Genomic DNA, 19326 nt, shown 5'->3' with positions numbered 1-19326 from the left:
ACGTGGGGCCGTTCTCCCTCTGCTTCCTACTTTTTCTGGTCCACAGTGCATTTGTCCTCCTTTCTTATAATCCTGCCTTTCTCTCAAGACTCAGCTCAAAGGTTGCATGCAAATTTCCACCACCTCCTCCCTACAGCTGCCCTAAATCCATCCTTCACCCTCAGCTGAGCTGTGAGCATCTCACCTTGGCTGGGCGACTGGCTCTGATTAGCCTCTTGGGCTCCACACGGGCTCCCTCCGATGCCTTTTCCACCCAGCAACCAGATATAAACAGCAGCCAATAAACAAATCAAGCCCCACATCTTTTGTGAACTTCTCTCCAGGCAGCCTGGTCACTTTTCAGATCCTTCAACACCCCACTCACTTCACACACACTCTCCATCCTTCCCTCCAGCCCTCACACATTTCCTCTGCCCACATCACCTCTGCCCTGCTTGTGATCTGACTCACTCCTACTCACCCCCAGGTCACAACCTCCACAGCCCCACTCCCAGGGGAACGTTTCCTGAGCCCTCATCCAACCACCCCTGCCCAGCTGCACCCAGAATCTCCCATAGCTCCCTGTGTCTTCTTCATGGCTCTGAAGTAACACTCTCTAGAGATGACTTTGAACAACAGGCGTTTGAAATATACGCCTATTTGTTTCAATAAATACTGTAAATGTATTTTCCTTCTCAATCACACTTTCTTTTCTCTAGCTTACTTTATTGTAAGAATACAGTATATAATACATACAACATACGAAATATGTGTTAATCGACTATGGAATTGGTAAGGCTTCCTGTCAACAGTAAGCCACTAGTAGTTATGCTTGGGAGCAGGGGTGAAAGTTATAGGTAGATTTTTAACTGTGTAGGGGGTCGGCGCCCCTAACCTCCACATTGTTCACGGGTCAACTGTATTTATTTCTGATTTGATTGGCGTTTGTCTCGTCCCCTGGAACGTGCATTGGCATGAGATCGGGAACTGTTCTGTTCAGCGCTGTATTTCCAGCAGAGCATTGGGCACATAGTGGAGGTTCAATACAGTATTGGTGAATGAATGAATGATGAATGGCCTCCCAGACTCCTCCAATTGTAGCTGGTGATGCCCATGGCTTATTGCTGATTCCATTTAGACTAGCACATGGCACCTGGCAGTTGTGTGACGGTCCCCAGAGAGGTTGCCATCACCGTGAAACAGGGAGTGTCTTTTTCTTTGCCTTTGTTTTCCTAAGCTCCTTCCCCTTCTTCCGTCCAAATCCTTATTCATTCTCCTTTCCCCTCTCCCAGCTGTTGTACAAAGATGGGCATTTGGGGGCAATGCCCTTTCTGGAAGTTGGTAAAGAAGCTTTCTTCCATCGAACCCAGAATCCAACTGCTTGCGTGCCACAGGGAACAAAAATATAAACATACATCCGTTTCCATTTCTTAATATCTACACACACGTTTCCAAATGAACACCCTATTTGTAAAAATGCCCTGTGAGTGGCCTCCGTGATGATTGCAATTGTTACTAGGTTCCTTTGACGAGGCTTGTCAATTGCTCCCATGCGTTATCTAGACGGAGGCCTGTACAGTGCCAGGAACAGAGGTGCAGGATATCGGCGGCTGGGGCTGCTTCCTGTTCTCCCCACACTGTGGGCGGAGCCTAGCCCCTGGGGGTCAGGGACAGCCTCTGCAGGTGGTGACTTGAGCTGAGATCTGAAGGAAGAGGAGCCAGTCACGCAAAGATCCCATGAAAGAGTGTTCTGGGCAGAAGCAATAGCAAGGGTCAAGGTGCTGAGGTGGAAACAGGCTTAGCACGTCCGAGAAAAGTAAGAAAACAGCGTGGCTGGAGGGAAGTTACAGGAGGAGCGGTGGGCAGAGACATTAATTGCTTGCATGAGGTATGCACACAGCCCATGCCAATTATAACAAAATACCGTACCGATGAGAACCATGTTATAGCAACGTATTTAGGGTTTTCCTTTGCTGGGAGCTTCCTTCCTTTAAGGTATGGGCTACGGCACTGTACAAAGTAGGCCAGAAGTACAAAGGAAGCCATGTATGTCTCCAGGGTAAGACTACTGCTGTCCATCTTGGTGGATGCCCACTGGGTAGATGACCCTACGAGCCCACTGTTCTCTGGAAAAACATCCCTGCCCTTCACAATAGGCAAACGCACTAGCTGAGCCGATGATATTCTGGGCCCTTCTGAGGGTGGGCAGAGGGTTCACATGAGAGAACCGTGTAGCAGACGGAAAGAGCAGGGGTCTGAGAATTAGGGAGGCCGACTGGGTTTTGATCCTGGCTGTGGGACCATACATAAGTCACTAAACCCCTGTGCCTTTGTTTCATGGCCTGTGCATTAATGAACATTTACTGAGCATCTCCCAACCACCTGAGTCCATCCTTGATGCTGGAAACAGAGTAGCAAATAAGCAAGATAGGGTCCCAGCAGTCATGAAACTTCCCATCCAATTCGGGAGAAAAATAACAAGAACGAGATAAGGTGCAATATAATAATTATGACAGTAACAGCCAACCTTTACTGAGCACTTACTAAGTGCCAGGTGCTGTTCAACAAGTTGTATATACATAGCAACCCATTTAATTCTCACAATAACTCCATCAGATATTAGCAATATTCCCATTTTACAGACAAGGAAACTGAGGCCTAAAGAGAGTAGATAATTTGCACATAGCTCGGAAATCACAGAGCCAGCGTTTCAACCCAACTATGCGCTACGCTGCCCTCAACTACATAAGGATGAGGGTCAAGGTCAGGACAAGTTAAGTCAGGGTCATGAGAGCGTATTAGGGAGACTGGACCTGGCTTCAGGGTGCAGGTAAGACTTCCCTGAGGATGTGACATGTAACCTGAGCCCCCAAAGACAGGTAGGAATGAATCAGGGAAACAGCAGGGCTAAGAATCTCTGGCGTGGAGGAAAGGACATAGGTCCAGCTGTGCACATGCTCCAATGTCCCCAGGTGAGTGGTGTTGGTGCAGTGGTGTTGGCACTGGCAATAACCATGGCGTCTTCCTCCCCTCCCACCCCCAGACACTCTTGGCCAGGGCACTTTATGACAATCGCGCTGACTGCTCCGAAGAGCTGGCTTTCTCTAGAGGAGACATCCTGACCATTCTGGAACAAAACGTGCCGGAAAGTGAGGGCTGGTGGAAGTGTTTGCTCCACGGGAGGCAAGGCCTGGCCCCTGCCAACCGCCTCCAAATCCTCACGGAGGCCCCCGCAGACAGGCCCTGTCCCCCTTTGCTGAGAGGCCTGGAAGAAGCTCTCGCCAGCTCCGAGGACACCCACATGCCCACCCTGCTCAACGCCCCACCTTCAGGCCCCATCTATGAGCAGATGAAGAGCTGGGTGGAGGGACCCCTCCCACCCACAATCCAAGTCTACGAATTCCCTGACCTGCCTGCCTGTGCCAGAATCGTCTGTGAGAAGACTGTGAGCATCCCAGGACAGGTAAGCATGTTGCCAAATGGAAGAGGTAGGACAAGTGGTATGTAACACCCAGGGGCTTACCCAGCCCTTGAATCACCGCTGTGCAGTATATCCAATGGGCAGAACGGGAACCAGACCATTGGCATGGTCGGGCGAGCTTAGATTTGGCCCCGGGTCAGTTGTCATTCATTCTCTTGGTCCCCCTGTGATTCCCCAGCTCTCCAGGAGCCCATGCTTTGTGGGAAACTGAATGCTTAGTCCAGCTGTGCTGAAAGCATTACAGATGTTCACAGTGGTCTTCTCTTACCCTGGGAAGGAATAGTAGGACTGCTAATGATAAATGGAGGTGTTGAATTTCCATGGGCTCAAAGGCAAGAAATTACTCAGATTTAAAATATTTGGAGCAGATGGTTAGCTCAGTTGGTTAACAACAAAGTTGTCAGTTCAATCCCCACATGGGCCACTGTGAGCTGTGCCCTCCACAATTAGATTGAGACAACTATTTGACTTGGAGCTGATGGGTCCTGGAAAAACACACTTAAATAAGTAAAAGTTAAAAAAAAATGTATATTCCCTTCAACCCAGAAACTTTACTTCCAGAATTGCTCCAGAAATACACAAGTAGGCAAACCTATACCTGGATGGGGAAGCCATAGCCTTTTTAACACTATTTGTTATACAGAAAAATTGAAGATGCCTAAATGTTTGTTAATGGGGCAGTTCGTTACGTAAATTTTGGCATACTCCTACAATGAGCTACTGTGCGGTTGTGAAAAATGATGAAGTAGTTCTATGAAATATTTATATGGGGAATAAAAAACCACTTAAATAAAAACCAAGCAGACAAACAAACAAAAACTTAAATAAAATCCCCGTGTTTGTCTATGTGCACGCATGCACACACGCTGAAAAGAACACACACCATTGGTGGTTACCCTTAGGAAGTGGAATGGGTTAAGGAGAAAGTGAAAGACAGCATTAGGCAGGGACTTCTATTTTATGTCCCCAGCCTCCAGGACTGTGCCTGGAATGGGGTGGTTTCCAATATTTGCTGAACTAAGAGATTAGGAAGTATAGAGCATGTATTACATCTGCAATTTTTAAAAATAGCAATTAAATAAAAAAAGGAAAAGAAGCACTAGTAAATGCAGAATGAATTTTTTTTTTTTAAGGAAAGGAATTTAAGAAAGAAAGGGGAAAAAATGATGTCCCAGCATCCCCCAGCCCTGGCCTTGGGGACGTGTTAAGAATGCAGAACAGATGAGCATGGTCTTCAGTCTCTGAGAGCATTTCCTGCCATCACCATACACTTTGCTTTGAGCTCAAATGACACATTCCACCTGGTGACAGCTCTGAGCAGAGGTCCTGGCAAGGTCTGTGTCCAGGGAAGTCCGCTCCCCCTAATATATGTGCTGGGGGCTCCAGGAATGTCCTGCTGACTAACTACGCAGGCCTCCTCCAGACCAGCTTCCACCACCTTCAGATGGGAAGGTGTGGTGATTCCCTCCAAAGATTTGGAATATTTCAGATTTTCTAACTCTCTGGGCTGCCGGGCAGAGAACCAGACAGTTGTTACACAGAACAGCTGCTACTCAGGCACTGGCGACAGACACCAGAAGGAAGCTGGTTGTGCCTTCTGCAACAGTCCATAAGGTGGACCCTCCATCGCTCTTTTGGAACAGCTGGCCCACCCCTAGGCCTGGCACGCTCAGCTGCTGTCTGAGAGCTGGCTCAGAGCAGGGCCTCGGTGGGGTTCCTCCAGGAGCAACCGGTGGCTTTTGCTGAAGTTAATTTGAGTTTCTTTTCAAAGCCACTAAAGAAAACAAAAAAAACAAAGGCCATTCCCCCACCCCCACCCTTCCTAAAAGGAAAACAGAGGCAATGTCCACTGTTTGCCAGGTATCCCAAACACCCAACACTTTTAATGTTTGCTGAATGAATGGCGTGACCAGATACAACATTTAAGTCTTCGTAACCATGGACTTCAACGTCTAGACTGACACTGGCATAAAAGAAAAGGGGAGTCTAGTGTGTTAACAGAAAAGGGTCAGGCATTAACTAATAGAGTTGCCCTTGACATGAAGTGTGTCAGGGATTGGAAACCTCGCCTCTGCAGGCTGTGGCAGTGACACACAAACCACAGCTACCAACCAACCGAGGGGGAATTCAGAAACCGGGGGCTCTTTTCACTCCAGTAGGTTCCTGAAGTGGCTCCAGTAAAATACCCGGGGAACTTTTCTGCCTTTTCTTCCTGCTGAAGTCCCCTCCCTCTATGGCTGCATTTTTGCTTCCTCCACCCAACCCCCATTTTTTTATTGCCTTCTCCATGCTTGGTCGGGGAGGGGTCTCTTAGAGCAAGAGATGCCATCTGTGGCTTAGAAATCAGGAGTCCTGGTTCATTTGGCTTCTGGGGCAGCCATGGCTACACTGGGCGATTAGAGACGTTCTCTTTCTTTCTCTGTATCATGAGAGGGGTGGACCCGATCACCTCTAAGGTCACCTTCAGTTGGACCGTTTGGTGACTCTAAATAATTTCACTGCTGCTTCTACTACAAGAAGGAAGGAGCTAGAAGAAACAAACGGAAGATGATAATCAGGAATCTTCCAATCCACTGAACAGGCAGACATGTCCTCCCTGCTTGTGTAATCTGGTGGTTAGACCTGAGTCTGAGGCTGCCCAAGAAATACACCCTGAGCAGAAGCGGTCATCAGTAGAACGAACACACTGGCTTTGAGCTGTTTTCCAACACAAGCCAGGAGACCCATTTCACAGATGCCCTTTACACCTGAGTTGACTATCTCTAGATTAAGTTAGCAAAAATGAAAAACCAAGAAGGTGGAAACATGTCACTTTGCTCAAATTGTCCTCCAAGGGGCGTCTACGTGTCAGCCTCAGATGTCTCTGCAGTTGAAAGAGACATCTGTGGGTCTTCAGATTAGAACAACCCTTCATATTACGAATGAGGAACTTGATTCCTAGGGAGGTGAGGACGGCCGTCCGGCATCACACGGCTGGTAACAACCAGACACTAAACCTTCTTGTATCTGACTGTCTGCATCTCTAGACTGCCGACAGCCCCTCACACGCCCTTGATCTTCATTTGCCTGACTCTAACTACCCTTTCCATGTACTATTTATTGAAACTTAACCTGCGGGTATAATCCTAAGGGTATAGCTCCGTCACCAATATCCAGATCAAGAAACAGAACAGAATAAAACTAGCACCCCAGTAGCCCCTGGAGCCTTCTCCCAACCACTTCCCCCCGGTAACCACAATCTTGAGTTTGTTTTACTTTTTATTCCAACTTCCTTGATACAATATGCTGGCCTGACTTTAAAAAAGCACACAAAAATCACCATCTAGAAAACATATTTGATTTTGCTTTCAATTCAGAGAGGGGACTCTTTAGTATTTCAAGTGAAAAGGGTCTCAGATTTCCTGATGAAACTGCTCTAGGACCCACTGATTCCTGAACTGGCGTTTCCTTCTGCCTCCCACCCGCAAACCTTTCGAAACCATGTTCCTAACAAGTGTTCCTTACTGGATGGTCATCTTGAACCTACGTTTTCCAAGAAACACTGGGCATTTTTGAACTGACTTCCTTCCACCTGAAATTCCACACACAGGAAAGTCCCTTTGCTCTCTGTAGGTGTTCCTGACCCCAGAGTCAGCTGCATACATCAAATAGGCCTGGGATCCTAGCGGAGTAATAGTCGATGGAACAGCATTTGGGGCGCTCAGAGGTGGAAGAGAGAGTGCTGTGTTCAAAGTGGAGGCAGAGAGGGAGGAAGAGTGGAGCTGATGGCCGATGGCCAGGGCCACACCATACATGGTGGCCAGGGTTGGACGGCACTTCCCCTGTTAGGAGCTTGGGTTTAATTCGGAGTACAATGGGGCACCATTGACACGTTTGTCCTACACCAGTCAGCCTAAGACCTGCAGTGACCAAGTCAGGTTTACTGACCCACCGCAGTGAGCGGGTCACAGAGCAGAGGAACCACAGGCGTCTCTAAGAGATAGCGTACTTACGGGGTTGTCGGAAAAGTGGGGCTTAGGTGAGGTGTAAGTGAAGCTGTGTCTGCATGGGCTCCATGCAAAGCAGGGCAGTGAGTAAAGGGGTCCATGTCACCCCAGACTGCAAAGTGGACGCAGGCTGCTCCCACCCCGGAACTGCGAAGTTGAGTTGGATGTGGAATGTCTGTCCGACACCCCTCATCCAAGCCTCCGCGTGAGGGTGGGAATCGAGGCTACTTCTCTGGTAAGAGTGGGATGCTTCCTTCTTGCTAATAGAGTTTCAGGGAGCAGTGCTTCCAAGAGCCTAGGATTTTAGAGAACCATGTTCCTCCATGAGTAAGAAAACCGTCGTCACTGAGAGGGAGGTTGTTTGGACACTTGACAGCTGAATGTGACCTGGGGAGAAGGGTTTGTCCTGTTTGCTTTGCAGCTGCTTTATCTGCTCCTGTTATTAGACTGGTGCACCGTGGGCCCCACTCATCTGCTGCCTGCTGTTTCAAGCAGTACACATTCTTTGACCAAAAACAAACAAATAAATAGAGGCTAGCACTTACCTCCTGCCAGGCACAGAGCTGGGTCACGTCCTGAACAAAGTGATCTTGTTCTCATACGCTGCTCTCTGCCCTCATCTCCACATAGTAAATCCAACCTTTCAGTGATGGCTTCTGGTGCCTGATGGGAAATACAGTCTCCCTCAGCTGGAGGCTCTGGACTTGGCCTTTCCCTTTCCTCGAGCCCTGTCCCACTTCCCAACCTGGGCCTTGGATGTCCCCACGTCCTTTTTCCCCTGTAGACGGTAAGCCCCTGGCAGACAGCATCCACTGCCCTGTAACATTGCCCGTTCCCAGGCCCTCCCATTGCTCTAACTGACGTGGAGTGCAGGAGTCTGCATTTTAACCTGCTTCCCAGATGAGGCTGATACCGGCACAGTGAGGGTGACCACCCTCCACCACAGATGCTCCCCACCAGCATCCTGCTGTTCCCAGGCTCGGAGCAAGGCTGCCGGTGAGGGCAGGTGGGGGAGCGCCTCAAGAGGGTCGCAGCTGACTTTCTGTCTGAGGGGCGACGTTGGACATGGTCCGTGAACTCAGCGGTGACGCCTCCTCTCTCTCGGTTTTGTCTCCCCAAGGCCCTGTTCATGATTCCCAGACCTGCTCAGGCCTCCTTGCCAGCGCCGTCCTCCCAGCTGTACGACGTGCCGGTCCACAGCCGCGGGCCCCCAGCCATTAAGGTGAGCCTTGTCCAGGCCTGCTCCCCAGTCTCTCCACCCAGACTGTGGGGTTCTCAGCGTCACGCGGACGGACGGTCCATTTCAGCTTCACCCACAGAGGACTTGGGGAGCGAGTGTCTGTCCGCTCCTAGCTCCCAGCTTTGTGCCCAGGGAGCCCAGACCTGCTCAGGAGAACATTAGGACTATTTGAGTGCTGAATATTCTTTTAAACTTTTGCTTTTCTTTTGTAATAGATATTTTATATCTATACACACACACACACACACGGGGGTGCCAAAAATGTACACAAGTGGACACTTTGGTCAACATGGGTCAAGCAGTAGTTCATCACAATCAGAAGTGTCTGGACGCTGATGGGAACCCCTTTGAGCACCTCTTGTCACTGCAGAAGTCAAACGTGACTTGTAGTCATCTTTTGTTATCGGTATATATTAAGTATTACAATTTTAATACAGTTTTTTCCTTTCTTACAATGTGCAGACATTTTTTTGGCCCCCTCTGTATATTCATATACTCATATATGTGAATTTTTAAAAAATAATATTTTGAAAGCTGTGCTTCACAGGATAGTCAGTCATTGGTTATCCCTGAGAGGTGAACTATTTGGTCTTTTTTAACTTATTCGTGAGTGATAGGTGCATCAAATGTGTAAGACATGCTTCATGTAACCAGAAAACAACTTCACTCAGTTCTTACATTGAAACTGCTCTGTGCCGCCTTTTCCTGAGCCCCATCCATGCACAGGGAACCGTCAGGAGTTCTGACCACGCCTGCTGCCCGGTCCCACCCCCACAGACTCTTGTTTGAGGTCTGTACTGGGCCAGCCAGCAGGAAGAAAGACTACAGCTCCCAGGTGATTCTGCAGTGCAGCCAGGGCCGAGAGCCACGGCTAGAGTCTAAATGAAACTTCCGGCCAGCTCTGTGACTTACTGGTCACTCACGAGTAATAAGAAGTCACTTTCACCTCCTCAGTCTCAGTGGAGAAATTTAAATGTCGAGGCCAGGCCAGAATCCGACTTCCTACTTCATCTAAAGCGAAAGCTCCTGCTTTCCTGGCTTGTTGGCCGGCCCAGGCTCCTGCAGCGGGCACAGGGATTGGCTGCATGCTGTGCTAGCTCCCCAGGCTGGGTTTCTACTCCTCTCCCCGCCCGGCTGGTCTCAGGTTCCTGCCGGGCTGAAGGAGGCAGGCACGGAGACAGAGGGCAGCCACAGGGAGAAATACCCTGCTTGCTGGGTTCTGTTGGGACATGTTACAGTGGTACTCTGTGCAAGTAGCGAGTATTGTAAGCTGATCCTTTGTCTTCTGACGTATTCCTGCAAGTTCCATCTCTGGCGGGTGGCTGAAGGCTTCTCCGTTAGCTCCCCAGGCGGGCCAGCCATCTCCGGCCTCATCCTCCTGAGGTTCTCTCCCCATTCCAGCCCGGCTCTTGCTCCACCTCGCCTGTGATCCATGTCTGGTCCATGGAAAACGCACACACTCCTTTTGCTGGGATAGATTCCAGGGGCACAGCCTGGGCTGGGACTACGTGAAGCAAGTAAGGCCTCATTTGGGCCCCAGAGTTTTACGTGAAGACATAGTTGCAGGACTCACCTCTCCTACCTCCACCTCCTCCTGGCACTGTGGATCCCATTTTTATTTCAAATGCTGACATATGGTTCATCATGATTTTGTTTCACATGAATTGTGACTTTTGAAAACACTGCATGACAACATTTTTTACCTTGATTACTTCCTTTTTATGTGCCCCCTTACATGTTGTGACCAAGGCGGCACTTACCTCACAGTCATCCTGGCCCTGAGAACAGGCCCTTCCCAGCCAGCTTTGCCATCAGATTCTCACCCTTAACTTTTCTCAAGCCAGCGTTAGCTTGAGAAACTAACTGCACTGTGACCCCAAGCTCAGGTGGCACAGCTCAAGCCGTGGACACTCCCATTGGAGCCCTTCCCACTTTGCTTGAGGATTAGTGAAAAGCACAGCCATGTTCCCCACCTGAGAAGGGGTCAGTAGAAAACTCACAGCCCACTCTCTCCAAAGAAACCCCCTCTCCACATTCCATCTTTTCCTCTCTTTGCAAAACCTGTCTTGGTGTTCTCTCATTTCGCTTCGCAACATGGAACCTATCTTTCACATCCCAATCCATTTATTTTCTGATTAAGGCACAAAAAACGTATATTATCTGTTCAGGCACCTTGTCTTTTGCTCATTACTGGGCGTATATACATGTCATTTGGCTTAGTGTTTAGTAGGTACTCAGTAAGTATTTGCAGGATGAATACACAAGTAATAAGCCCAGGAAAAATTCTACTGAGAAAAACAAACAAAGGCAGAGGACGTATGAAGTCCCCGTCTCATTTATTCTTCTGTAATTCAATCACAAGACTAACTTACGGAAGGCAGAGAACTACCATGTTTAACTCAGGCAACTGTAGCACATTCTCTCCACAGTTTGTCCCAAGTTCTGTTGAAAGACATCTTTTTAATGTACAAAGTCCACTGTTGAAAATCTACCCACAGCAGCCCATAAACTTCCACCAGAGAACATCATGATCGAAAGCCCCCAATCCTTCAGTGATTTGTGGTTTCACTTGGGAAAATCACTGGTGGGGGAGAGTTTGTGATGGGTCGCCATCAGGAAGGAAATGTCCACATTGTCCTTCTTTGTGGTCTTTCTCCAGGAGCCAGTGAAGCAGCAGTTATATGACATACCCACCAGCCCCCGAAAGGCAGGACACGGTGCCTCCGGCAGCCAACCAAGTGTAAGTATAAGCAGATGCTGAAATTCGAGGCTATGACAAACCCTGAACATCCTCGAGGACATTTAATAGCTTGGTCACAGTGAGGACTGCCAGCTCCTGGTAGCAGACCTTATTTCATGGGAGTCCCCTCACTGAAGTGGAGTTCAGGAGCAGGACGAGCTGCGTGGTTTGCAGAATTTCTCTCACTTCACCGTGTCTCTGTTTCTATTACACATTTACTGCAAGTTTTCACGTAGTCTCTGCAGAGGGCACAGTGCAGTGCTTGGCACAGAGCAAGACCTTAGATGAACGCTTCTTATTAGTACAGACCTCAGAGACATGCTGTGTTAGAGTAGGTTTCTGTCTGCACATAGGAGAAATGCCTTAAGTTGAAATCTGTGTAGTCTGTGTTTAGCCTTGGACTCTGTCACATGTATACAATAAGTATATGTATGCCCAAGGTCATCAGGGAAGGCCTTACCAAAGAGGGGCCAAGAAGCACACGCCCAGCACTGAGTAAGTCCTCGGTATAATACACATTTGTCAAACGAGTTGCTCACACCTCTTTTTGACTAAACTGGGTGACTTTGTGTGGTTCTTCCCAGAGGCAGAGTGTTCCCATGATGTCAACAGTCGCCTTACGAAGAGCCTGCTACAACACACTACCAAACCCTCAGAAATCAGAATGGATTTATGACACTCCAGTGTCTGCAGAAAAAGCGGATGTAAGAAATGCCTGTCTCACCAGCTTTCTGGAAGCCTCAGTGCCCCATCACCCCCCCGGGTATATGTCCAGTTTCCACAGTCCTCCGAAGAGCACAGCAAGGTCCCCAACTCCACATCTGCAGGAAAATGTGCCCATGCAGAAAAAACTCAGCCTTCCAGAAATCCCTTCTTATAGCTTCCCGACCCCTGGAGACGAAGGTGTCGACTACAAGGTTCCTTCAAGCTTTCTGATTCCCCGAGTGGAAAAGCAGAATGCCACACCCAACATTTATGACATCCCTAAAGCCGTGCCAGCGGCCCGTCAGGCGGTGACAAAGCCGGGGAAAGCCGATGGAGCTTCCGAGCATTCCGCAGACTGTAATCCCTCCTGGTTCTCCACACAAGTGACGTCGGCCTCCCCGGAGCCGGACACACTGTCCGTTCACAGTTCTGACAGCAGAGTCAGCGTCGTCTCCTCATGCTCCGTCACATCCACTGAGTCTTCGTCCAGCTCCTGTTCGGAGGAGGCCACAAAGGAGCTGTCCTTGGACCTGGACTTGGCCAGAGGGGCAGTCACAGCTCTGCAGCACAAGGTGGCCGGTGCCATCTCAGGCCTGATGCTCTTTGTCAATAGGAATTGGAGGTCCAGAGACCAGCTGGAGGCCAACCTCGGTGCGATTCACAGGGCCACCGACCACATAGAAGAATCTCTGAGAGAATTTCTGGATTTTGCCCGTGGAGTCTGTGGCACCGCCTGTAACCTCACCAACAGTAACCTTCAGGCCCGGATTAGGGATCAGCTACAGACAATCTCCAACTCCTACCAGATCCTACTTGAAACAAAGGAAAGCCTGGACCGCTGCAGTTGGTCCCTGGATGTCCTTGTGACAGACAAAGTCCAAGACAGCCCTGATGACCTTGAGAGATTTGTCATGGTGGCACGGATGGTTCCAGAAGACATCAAGAGGTTTGCTTCCATTGTCATTGCCAACGGGAAGCTCCTTTTCAAGCAGAATTGTGACAAGGAAGAGACCATGCAATTAACTGTAAATGCAGAATGTAAGCTTGCAAAATGCATCCAGCTTCCCCAAAGGGAAATTGAATCATGCCAAAGGAGTGCTCCTTTTATTAAACAAACGGAAAGTGAACACTCCCCTGAAGTCTTAAAGAAAAATTGGACAAATGTCTGTGAGCAGGTGAGTTCAGAGTTCCGAGAGGTATAATATAAAGGGGCTTCAGTGTTTATCTTGAGTGGTTGGCCCATAAGTTAGATGCTGAAAATCTTTCAATAGCTGTATAGGCTTTTTGAGACAATGGTTCATTTTTCAAAAAGTACAATTCTAGATGAAGTCTTTGTAAGAAGTATGGTAAATATTTTAATATTAAGGCAGATAAGATGTCTTCCGGAAATTTGGGAGTTTTCGGTTTACCTCTGATGCTAAGATTGGACAGGATTTTAAAAGCCTTTTGAAATCCGTTCTTTGAGTACATGTCTTAACCTCACTGTCAAGGTTTCTTGCACTTTTGAAAGGTATAAATTTGGTCACTGTCAACGTGTTTCTTAGAAACAGAAGAGGAAGTATGAACACTCTTCCAAATTGTACGTGGTCATAGCATCCTCCAGATTCTAGTTACTCTTAGAAATATTTTGCTGCATGAGTTCAGACACTAGAGAAAAAGAACCTTTTGTTCTTGTCTCACGAGGACCCACGGGGCATCTAGGGGCTGTGTCAGGAGGTAACTTGGCGCTTTCAGCCCCAGTCTTGATATCCTGCTAAAAAGCCTGAGGGTATAAGAACTTTAACACATTCTAGAGAAGCTAGAAATTTAGGTATTTTTCATTTCCCAATGAAATGATATATAATTTTTAAAAACGCACACACACAAAACTGTGTGTCATTGTACGAGACCATGTTGGTAGACAAAATTCAGTCCTTGGGCTGCCAAAGTGTCCTTCGTTGAAAAAAGGCATCAATCAGTAGGCAGAACAAAAATATAAAGAGGAATGCTCAAGTTTGAAAGTGAGCTTAAACATCTATAAAGCAGTAGAAAACCACCCAGGGAGGTAATTCAAAGGGATTGTATTCTTCAGAAGTTGACTCACCTAGGAGAGAAAGAAAACCCCATCTTGGAACAAGGATTGGATGAAAACAAAGACTTAGAAACACAAATAAAGCCTGCTCCCTCTCAAATACTTCTGCTTCATATGCTTTGTCCCTAGAGATGTCTCCTGCTACGAATAAGCCCACATTATAGCCATGACCTGCTCGGGAGCAGATTTGGGTTTCGTAATAGTTTTTCCTTTTTATGGTAGAAGGAACCCTGGAGATGAACAAGTCCAGTGAGCCCCAGGATGTAGACAGTGATCGTAGGACCATTTGGGAAATAATCCTAGGTGCCCTGCAAAGCAGTCGTGGGTGGTGCTGGCACAGCAGCAAACAGCACGGACTCCCTCACGTTCCCTTTGACATTCACTTTAAATGCTCCCGATTACAACCCAAAGGCCATTTTTGGTTTGGGGCTTGTGTATCTTCAACACTTTTTGACACTTGATGTTCTTTCTTTATTTCTTTCCTTTTAATCAAAGATGTTACCATTGTCCTTATTTTTATTGGTGACCCTCTCTTGGTGGCAAATGACAGTAGTTTTCCATTTACCAATTTTAAGTTTCCTTTACATTGACAGAAGTGAAGGAGTGGATCTATTTAAAGACAAAGATAAAACAAGTTGGTGTTAAGAGGAAGGCAGAAAGGGTGGAACTGGTGACAGTTTGCTTTGAGTAACTGAAGCCTGGAAAGCAGTGAACCGACTCAGCTCCCTGGCCGGGGACTGGGGTGGCAGAGGGCGGGACAGAGATGTCCAATCATGCGGACAAGATCGTTTGTCTTCTCAGAGCCAAACTAGGCTGGGATCTCCGACCCCTTGATACTCAGTTCCCCAAATCTCAAACACCAACATCTGGGCCTACCAGATTTCCTGAAAGTCAGGTTATTTTGTCCAACATGAAGTATTCAACCCGTGCTTCTCAAACTGGAGAGTGTATCACAGTCCGCTACAGGGCTTGCTAACACCCAGAGAGCTGGGCCCCACTCCCAGCGGTTCCCACCACACTTGGAAAACCGCTGCTTCCAACTGTCCGTGTGTCTCGGTGGGGTGGACACCACTGAATGTTGGGGGACAGTGCTCTAGTGTGTGGGACGGACATTCAGCACCCTGGGCCCTGCCCTCTGACTGCCTGCATTGCTTCCTAGTCAATGTGAGAGATAACCAAACAGATCTCCGCACGTGTCCCACATGCCAGGATGAGAATCCCCGCACATTTTTTATTTGCCTACAGTTGACTCTTTCAAGCTAAGATGCCGACATTCCGATGTCTAGCTTCTTGCTTCCCATTTCCTGCTTGTGCTCATCCTTCTCATACCTCCTGCCCCCAGAGAGTCCATCTCAAGCAACACCATGATCTTTTCTTCACTTTATCTGTCCGTTTTAGTCCCTTTGGGGCTGCTATAGCAAAGTACCATAGACGGGGTGGCTCATAAACGTCAGAAACTTATCCTCGCAGTTCTGGAGGCTGGGAGTCCAGGATCAGGTGCCAGTATGGTCCGACTCTGGTGACAGCTCTCTTCCAGGTCGCAGGCTGGCTTCTCACCGTGTTCTCACACGGCGGAGAGCAGAGATGGGAAGCAAGCTCTCACACGATTCCTGTAAGGGCACTAATCCCATCCATGGGGGCCCCATCGGCATGACCTCATGTAATCCTAGGCACCTCCCAAAGACCCCATCTCCTAATACAGTCACATGGTAGAGTTTCAACATATGGATTCTGGGGGGACACAGTCAGATCCTAACCCTGTCTGAGCGCTTCTGGGCTGTGCGTTTTGCGATCATGTATAGATTGAGAGAATGTGCAATTTAATGGAAAGAATAAGAATTGCATCCCCGGCTGACTTGGCAAAGAGCCCCACATCTTTATTTTACTCATCAAACGACCCTACGCAGCCTCTTCTCTTCAGCGGAGCTTTGGTCCCCTCACCTGTAACCTAACAATCGGGCTTTCAGTTGTTACCTAGAGTGGTCGCCACTAAGTCAGACGCTGAGTATCTTTCAATAGTAGAGAGGCTTTGGGGTGACACTGGTTCCGTATTCCAAAAAATGGAATTCAGGAAAGCAAAATTCTAGATGAAACAGTGGATTGGCAAGCAAGAGAAATATTTCACTATTAAGGCAGGTAGGTCAGCATATTTGGATTTCTTCTGGAAATTTTTGGAGTTCGGGTTGACCTCTGATACTGGAATTATAAGAAAAGGGGTTTTTAAAATCTGTGCTTCGAGCACATGTTTTCATCTCACCATGAAGTGTTCCTGCGTTTTGAAAGTTGTAAATGTGTCAGTTGTCAATGTGTTTCTTAGAATGGGTTCCTAATGGTTTGTTGAGAGAATTAAATAAGACTATATGTGTATATAAAATATATAAGATTATATACATAAGATTATATCAATATATAGACAATATTTTTTATGTAACAGTTAAAACGTTACATATGCTTTAAAGGTTAAAATGCTTTTAAAACATTAACATGAATTTGTTAGGCCAATGTTGCACTATGGGGCTTCCCAAACAAAACTGCCCTTTTTCTTCTAAAAAGTCTAGCAAATTGAGCAAAACCAGGAAGAGGGAGACAAGCACAGCCTGTTGATGGGCTCCACCTCTTATCTACTGTTTTCTTCCCCTTCCCTAGAATCCCAGCCCCCCTCCGTACCCCCCGTGGAGTCACCAGGATCCTGAGAAGAAAATCCACCTTTCGGAACACTGCCGGCTCTACTTTGGGGCGCTCTTCAAAGCCATCAGTGTCTTTAACAGCAGCCTTAGCCACAGCCAGCCCCCGGAGAGCTTCATCGCCCAGAGCAAGCTGATTATCATGGTGGGGCAGAAGCTGGTGGACACGCTGTGCAAGGAGACCCAGGACAGGGACACACGCAATGAGGTCCTTTGCCGCAGCAGCCACCTTTGCAGCCTGCTCAAGAACGTAGCTCTGGCCACCAAACATGCTGTGCTCAAGTACCCAAGCCCCACTGCGCTGGGGCACCTCCAGGCCGAGGCGCAGAGGCTGGAGCACCACACACGGCAATTCAGAGGAACGTTGGAATGACCCTCCCTCCGTCCCTCTTTCCCTCCTATGCACCTCTGTCCTACTGGAAAGGCCAGCCTGGGATACCCCGATGGACGGAAATAGCCATGGTGCCCAAAGCCAGTATTACCATGTGCTCCGGCAACCCCAGGACATTGGCTTCTCCCACAGAGCTTCAGGGAAGAGAGTCAGGTATTAAGTAAGGACCTTGCTTAAATAAGTATTTATCATGTATAAAGTGACACTGTAGAAACCAGGTTTGACATTGGTTAAATGTGTCCTATTTTACATTCATTCATTCAACACTTATTTATGTATTGCGCGCCTACTATATGTTAACTTCTAGATGCTGGGCATATAGCAGTAAACAGAAATCTTGCCCTCAGGGAGCTTACAATCTAGTGGGAAGACACACGATAAAGTGATAGAGAAATGCATATACAACATATTGGGTGCTAGGGAGAAAATAAAGTAGGAGAGGGGGAAAAGAATTATTTTCAAATGATTCATTTCTGTTGTATCGTATATGTATTTGCTATTTTATTTTAACCGAGTTAAAGATGCATGTTGTATTTGCAACATAACATGTTCTGTTAAGTTCCTTATTAATTTATTTTGTACATTACGGATTCTGTGTTGATAAATTTAGTATGCTCAATCAGCAAATGTTTATACCTCAACAGTCTCAAATCTGTTATCATTTATAATATTATGTAAATATAATCATGAATTCACACATCCTTTGCAACAATCCTTTCTTTGGCAAGTCTTTGATCTGTGTTATCCCAGTTCTGGAACCAAAGCAAAGCTTCCAATGTTTACTTTTGTTATTCAAATGCTCCCCAAAGTGTGCGGGCAGATGCAGTGGAGGCCATGTTCTTGGTCTCAAGGCTAGTATGGGAAAAGCAAAGCCATCACTCACTCATCGTGGTACAGCCAGGAAGTGTGCTGTGGACAGGATGCCCATCTCTGAGCACAAATCTAGAAGTGGCTCAGGGCTCCTCTCTTCTTCAAACCACCTCTTCCTCTTTTCCTGGCAGCTGGGTCTTTAGCTCATGTTGCTATGGTTACATCATCCCTACTTCATTTAAAGTGAAGGGCTATGATCCTATGTGTATCTTAGCCACTAAACACCTTTGCCTGGAAACAGCATCTCCAGGCTGGAAGTCCCCTGAAGTGGTACCGGTTCCAGTTCCTGTCTGCTGCTCTGCACTTAGTAGGTGCTTTTAAATTGTTGGCTGCTGGAAGGCTGATTGTTTTTACTGTTAGTCTCAGGGTTCCCGAAGAAGAAGCCGACTTGGTGAGACTTGGTTCTCTATGCTACAATGGAGATTTCCACATTCTCTGAACAGCTGTCATCCGTATCAGTTAGGATTCCTTCTGTTACACATGATCAAAAACCGTATCTAATCTGTCTTAAGCAATAAAGGAAATGTATCGACTCAAGTATCTTAAAATAGTCCAGGGGCAGACTGACCGAGGCCTGCTGGTGTGGGGTGCTCCAACAGTATCCCTGAGGCCCAGTGTCTTAGTCCGATTTTCTCTAGGTTGACTCTCGTGACTGCAAGGAATGCCCCCACGTTGAATTCTTCTTGGTTTGTGGTCAGAGGAGAAGAAAGAGATGGTTCTACTTGGATTAGCTCAGCTCAGGTACGTGACGCTCAAAGCTCCGCGGTGTGTGGGGCATGCGATACCCAAGTGCATGTAGACCTGGAATTCACACACACACACACACACACACACACACGCACACACACACGCACGCACTCCTATGTGTCCTGAGAGATGGCTTCGCCAAGCACTGTGAAGAGTCTGAGATTTTCCCCGACTCCAAATTCAAGTTAGCCTGCCACGGTTTTGTGGACGTTGACTGAAGACACGAGACCCTGGGGTCAGAGACTATGTCTGAGGTCCCCAAGACCACCCCCAGTCCAATGATCCCTCAGAAGGATTCACAGGACTCAGCACATGGTCGTTCTCGTGGCTCTGACCCTCCAGGGGGAGGATAGAGCGGAGGGAAAGGCAGTGGGGCGAGTGCAGACAGAACCAGGCTCAGGCTGCCGAGTCCTGGCCCAGTGGCCACAGAGC

The 19326-nt window shown here is 47.9% G+C and overlaps 1 protein-coding gene across 3 annotated transcripts in view; it reads left to right on the top strand.

The window, feature by feature from the left end:
* Positions 1-18678, top strand: part of CASS4 (Cas scaffold protein family member 4) — a 31097-nt gene extending 12419 nt beyond the window's left edge. For 2 of the 3 annotated variants that reach the window (XM_081033991.1, XM_081033992.1), the window contains exons 2-6: positions 3023-3442; positions 8567-8668; positions 11346-11426; positions 12011-13306; positions 16849-18678. In XM_081033991.1, coding sequence (XP_080890117.1) covers positions 3023-3442; positions 8567-8668; positions 11346-11426; positions 12011-13306; positions 16849-17259 — 2310 coding nt within the window. In that variant the 3' untranslated portion in view covers positions 17260-18678. The remainder of the gene's footprint in view (positions 1-3022; positions 3443-8566; positions 8669-11345; positions 11427-12010; positions 13307-16848) is intronic. The other variant, XM_081033993.1, reaches the window with a different exon arrangement.
* Positions 18679-19326: the final 648 nt, after the last annotated feature.

Source organism: Rhinolophus hipposideros, assembly GCF_964194185.1.
Source record: "Rhinolophus hipposideros genome assembly, chromosome: 22".
NCBI classification, from domain to species: domain Eukaryota; kingdom Metazoa; phylum Chordata; class Mammalia; order Chiroptera; family Rhinolophidae; genus Rhinolophus; species Rhinolophus hipposideros.
The sequence above is the reverse complement of the archived record's forward strand: the minus strand, read 5'-3'. Positions and strand labels throughout refer to the sequence as shown.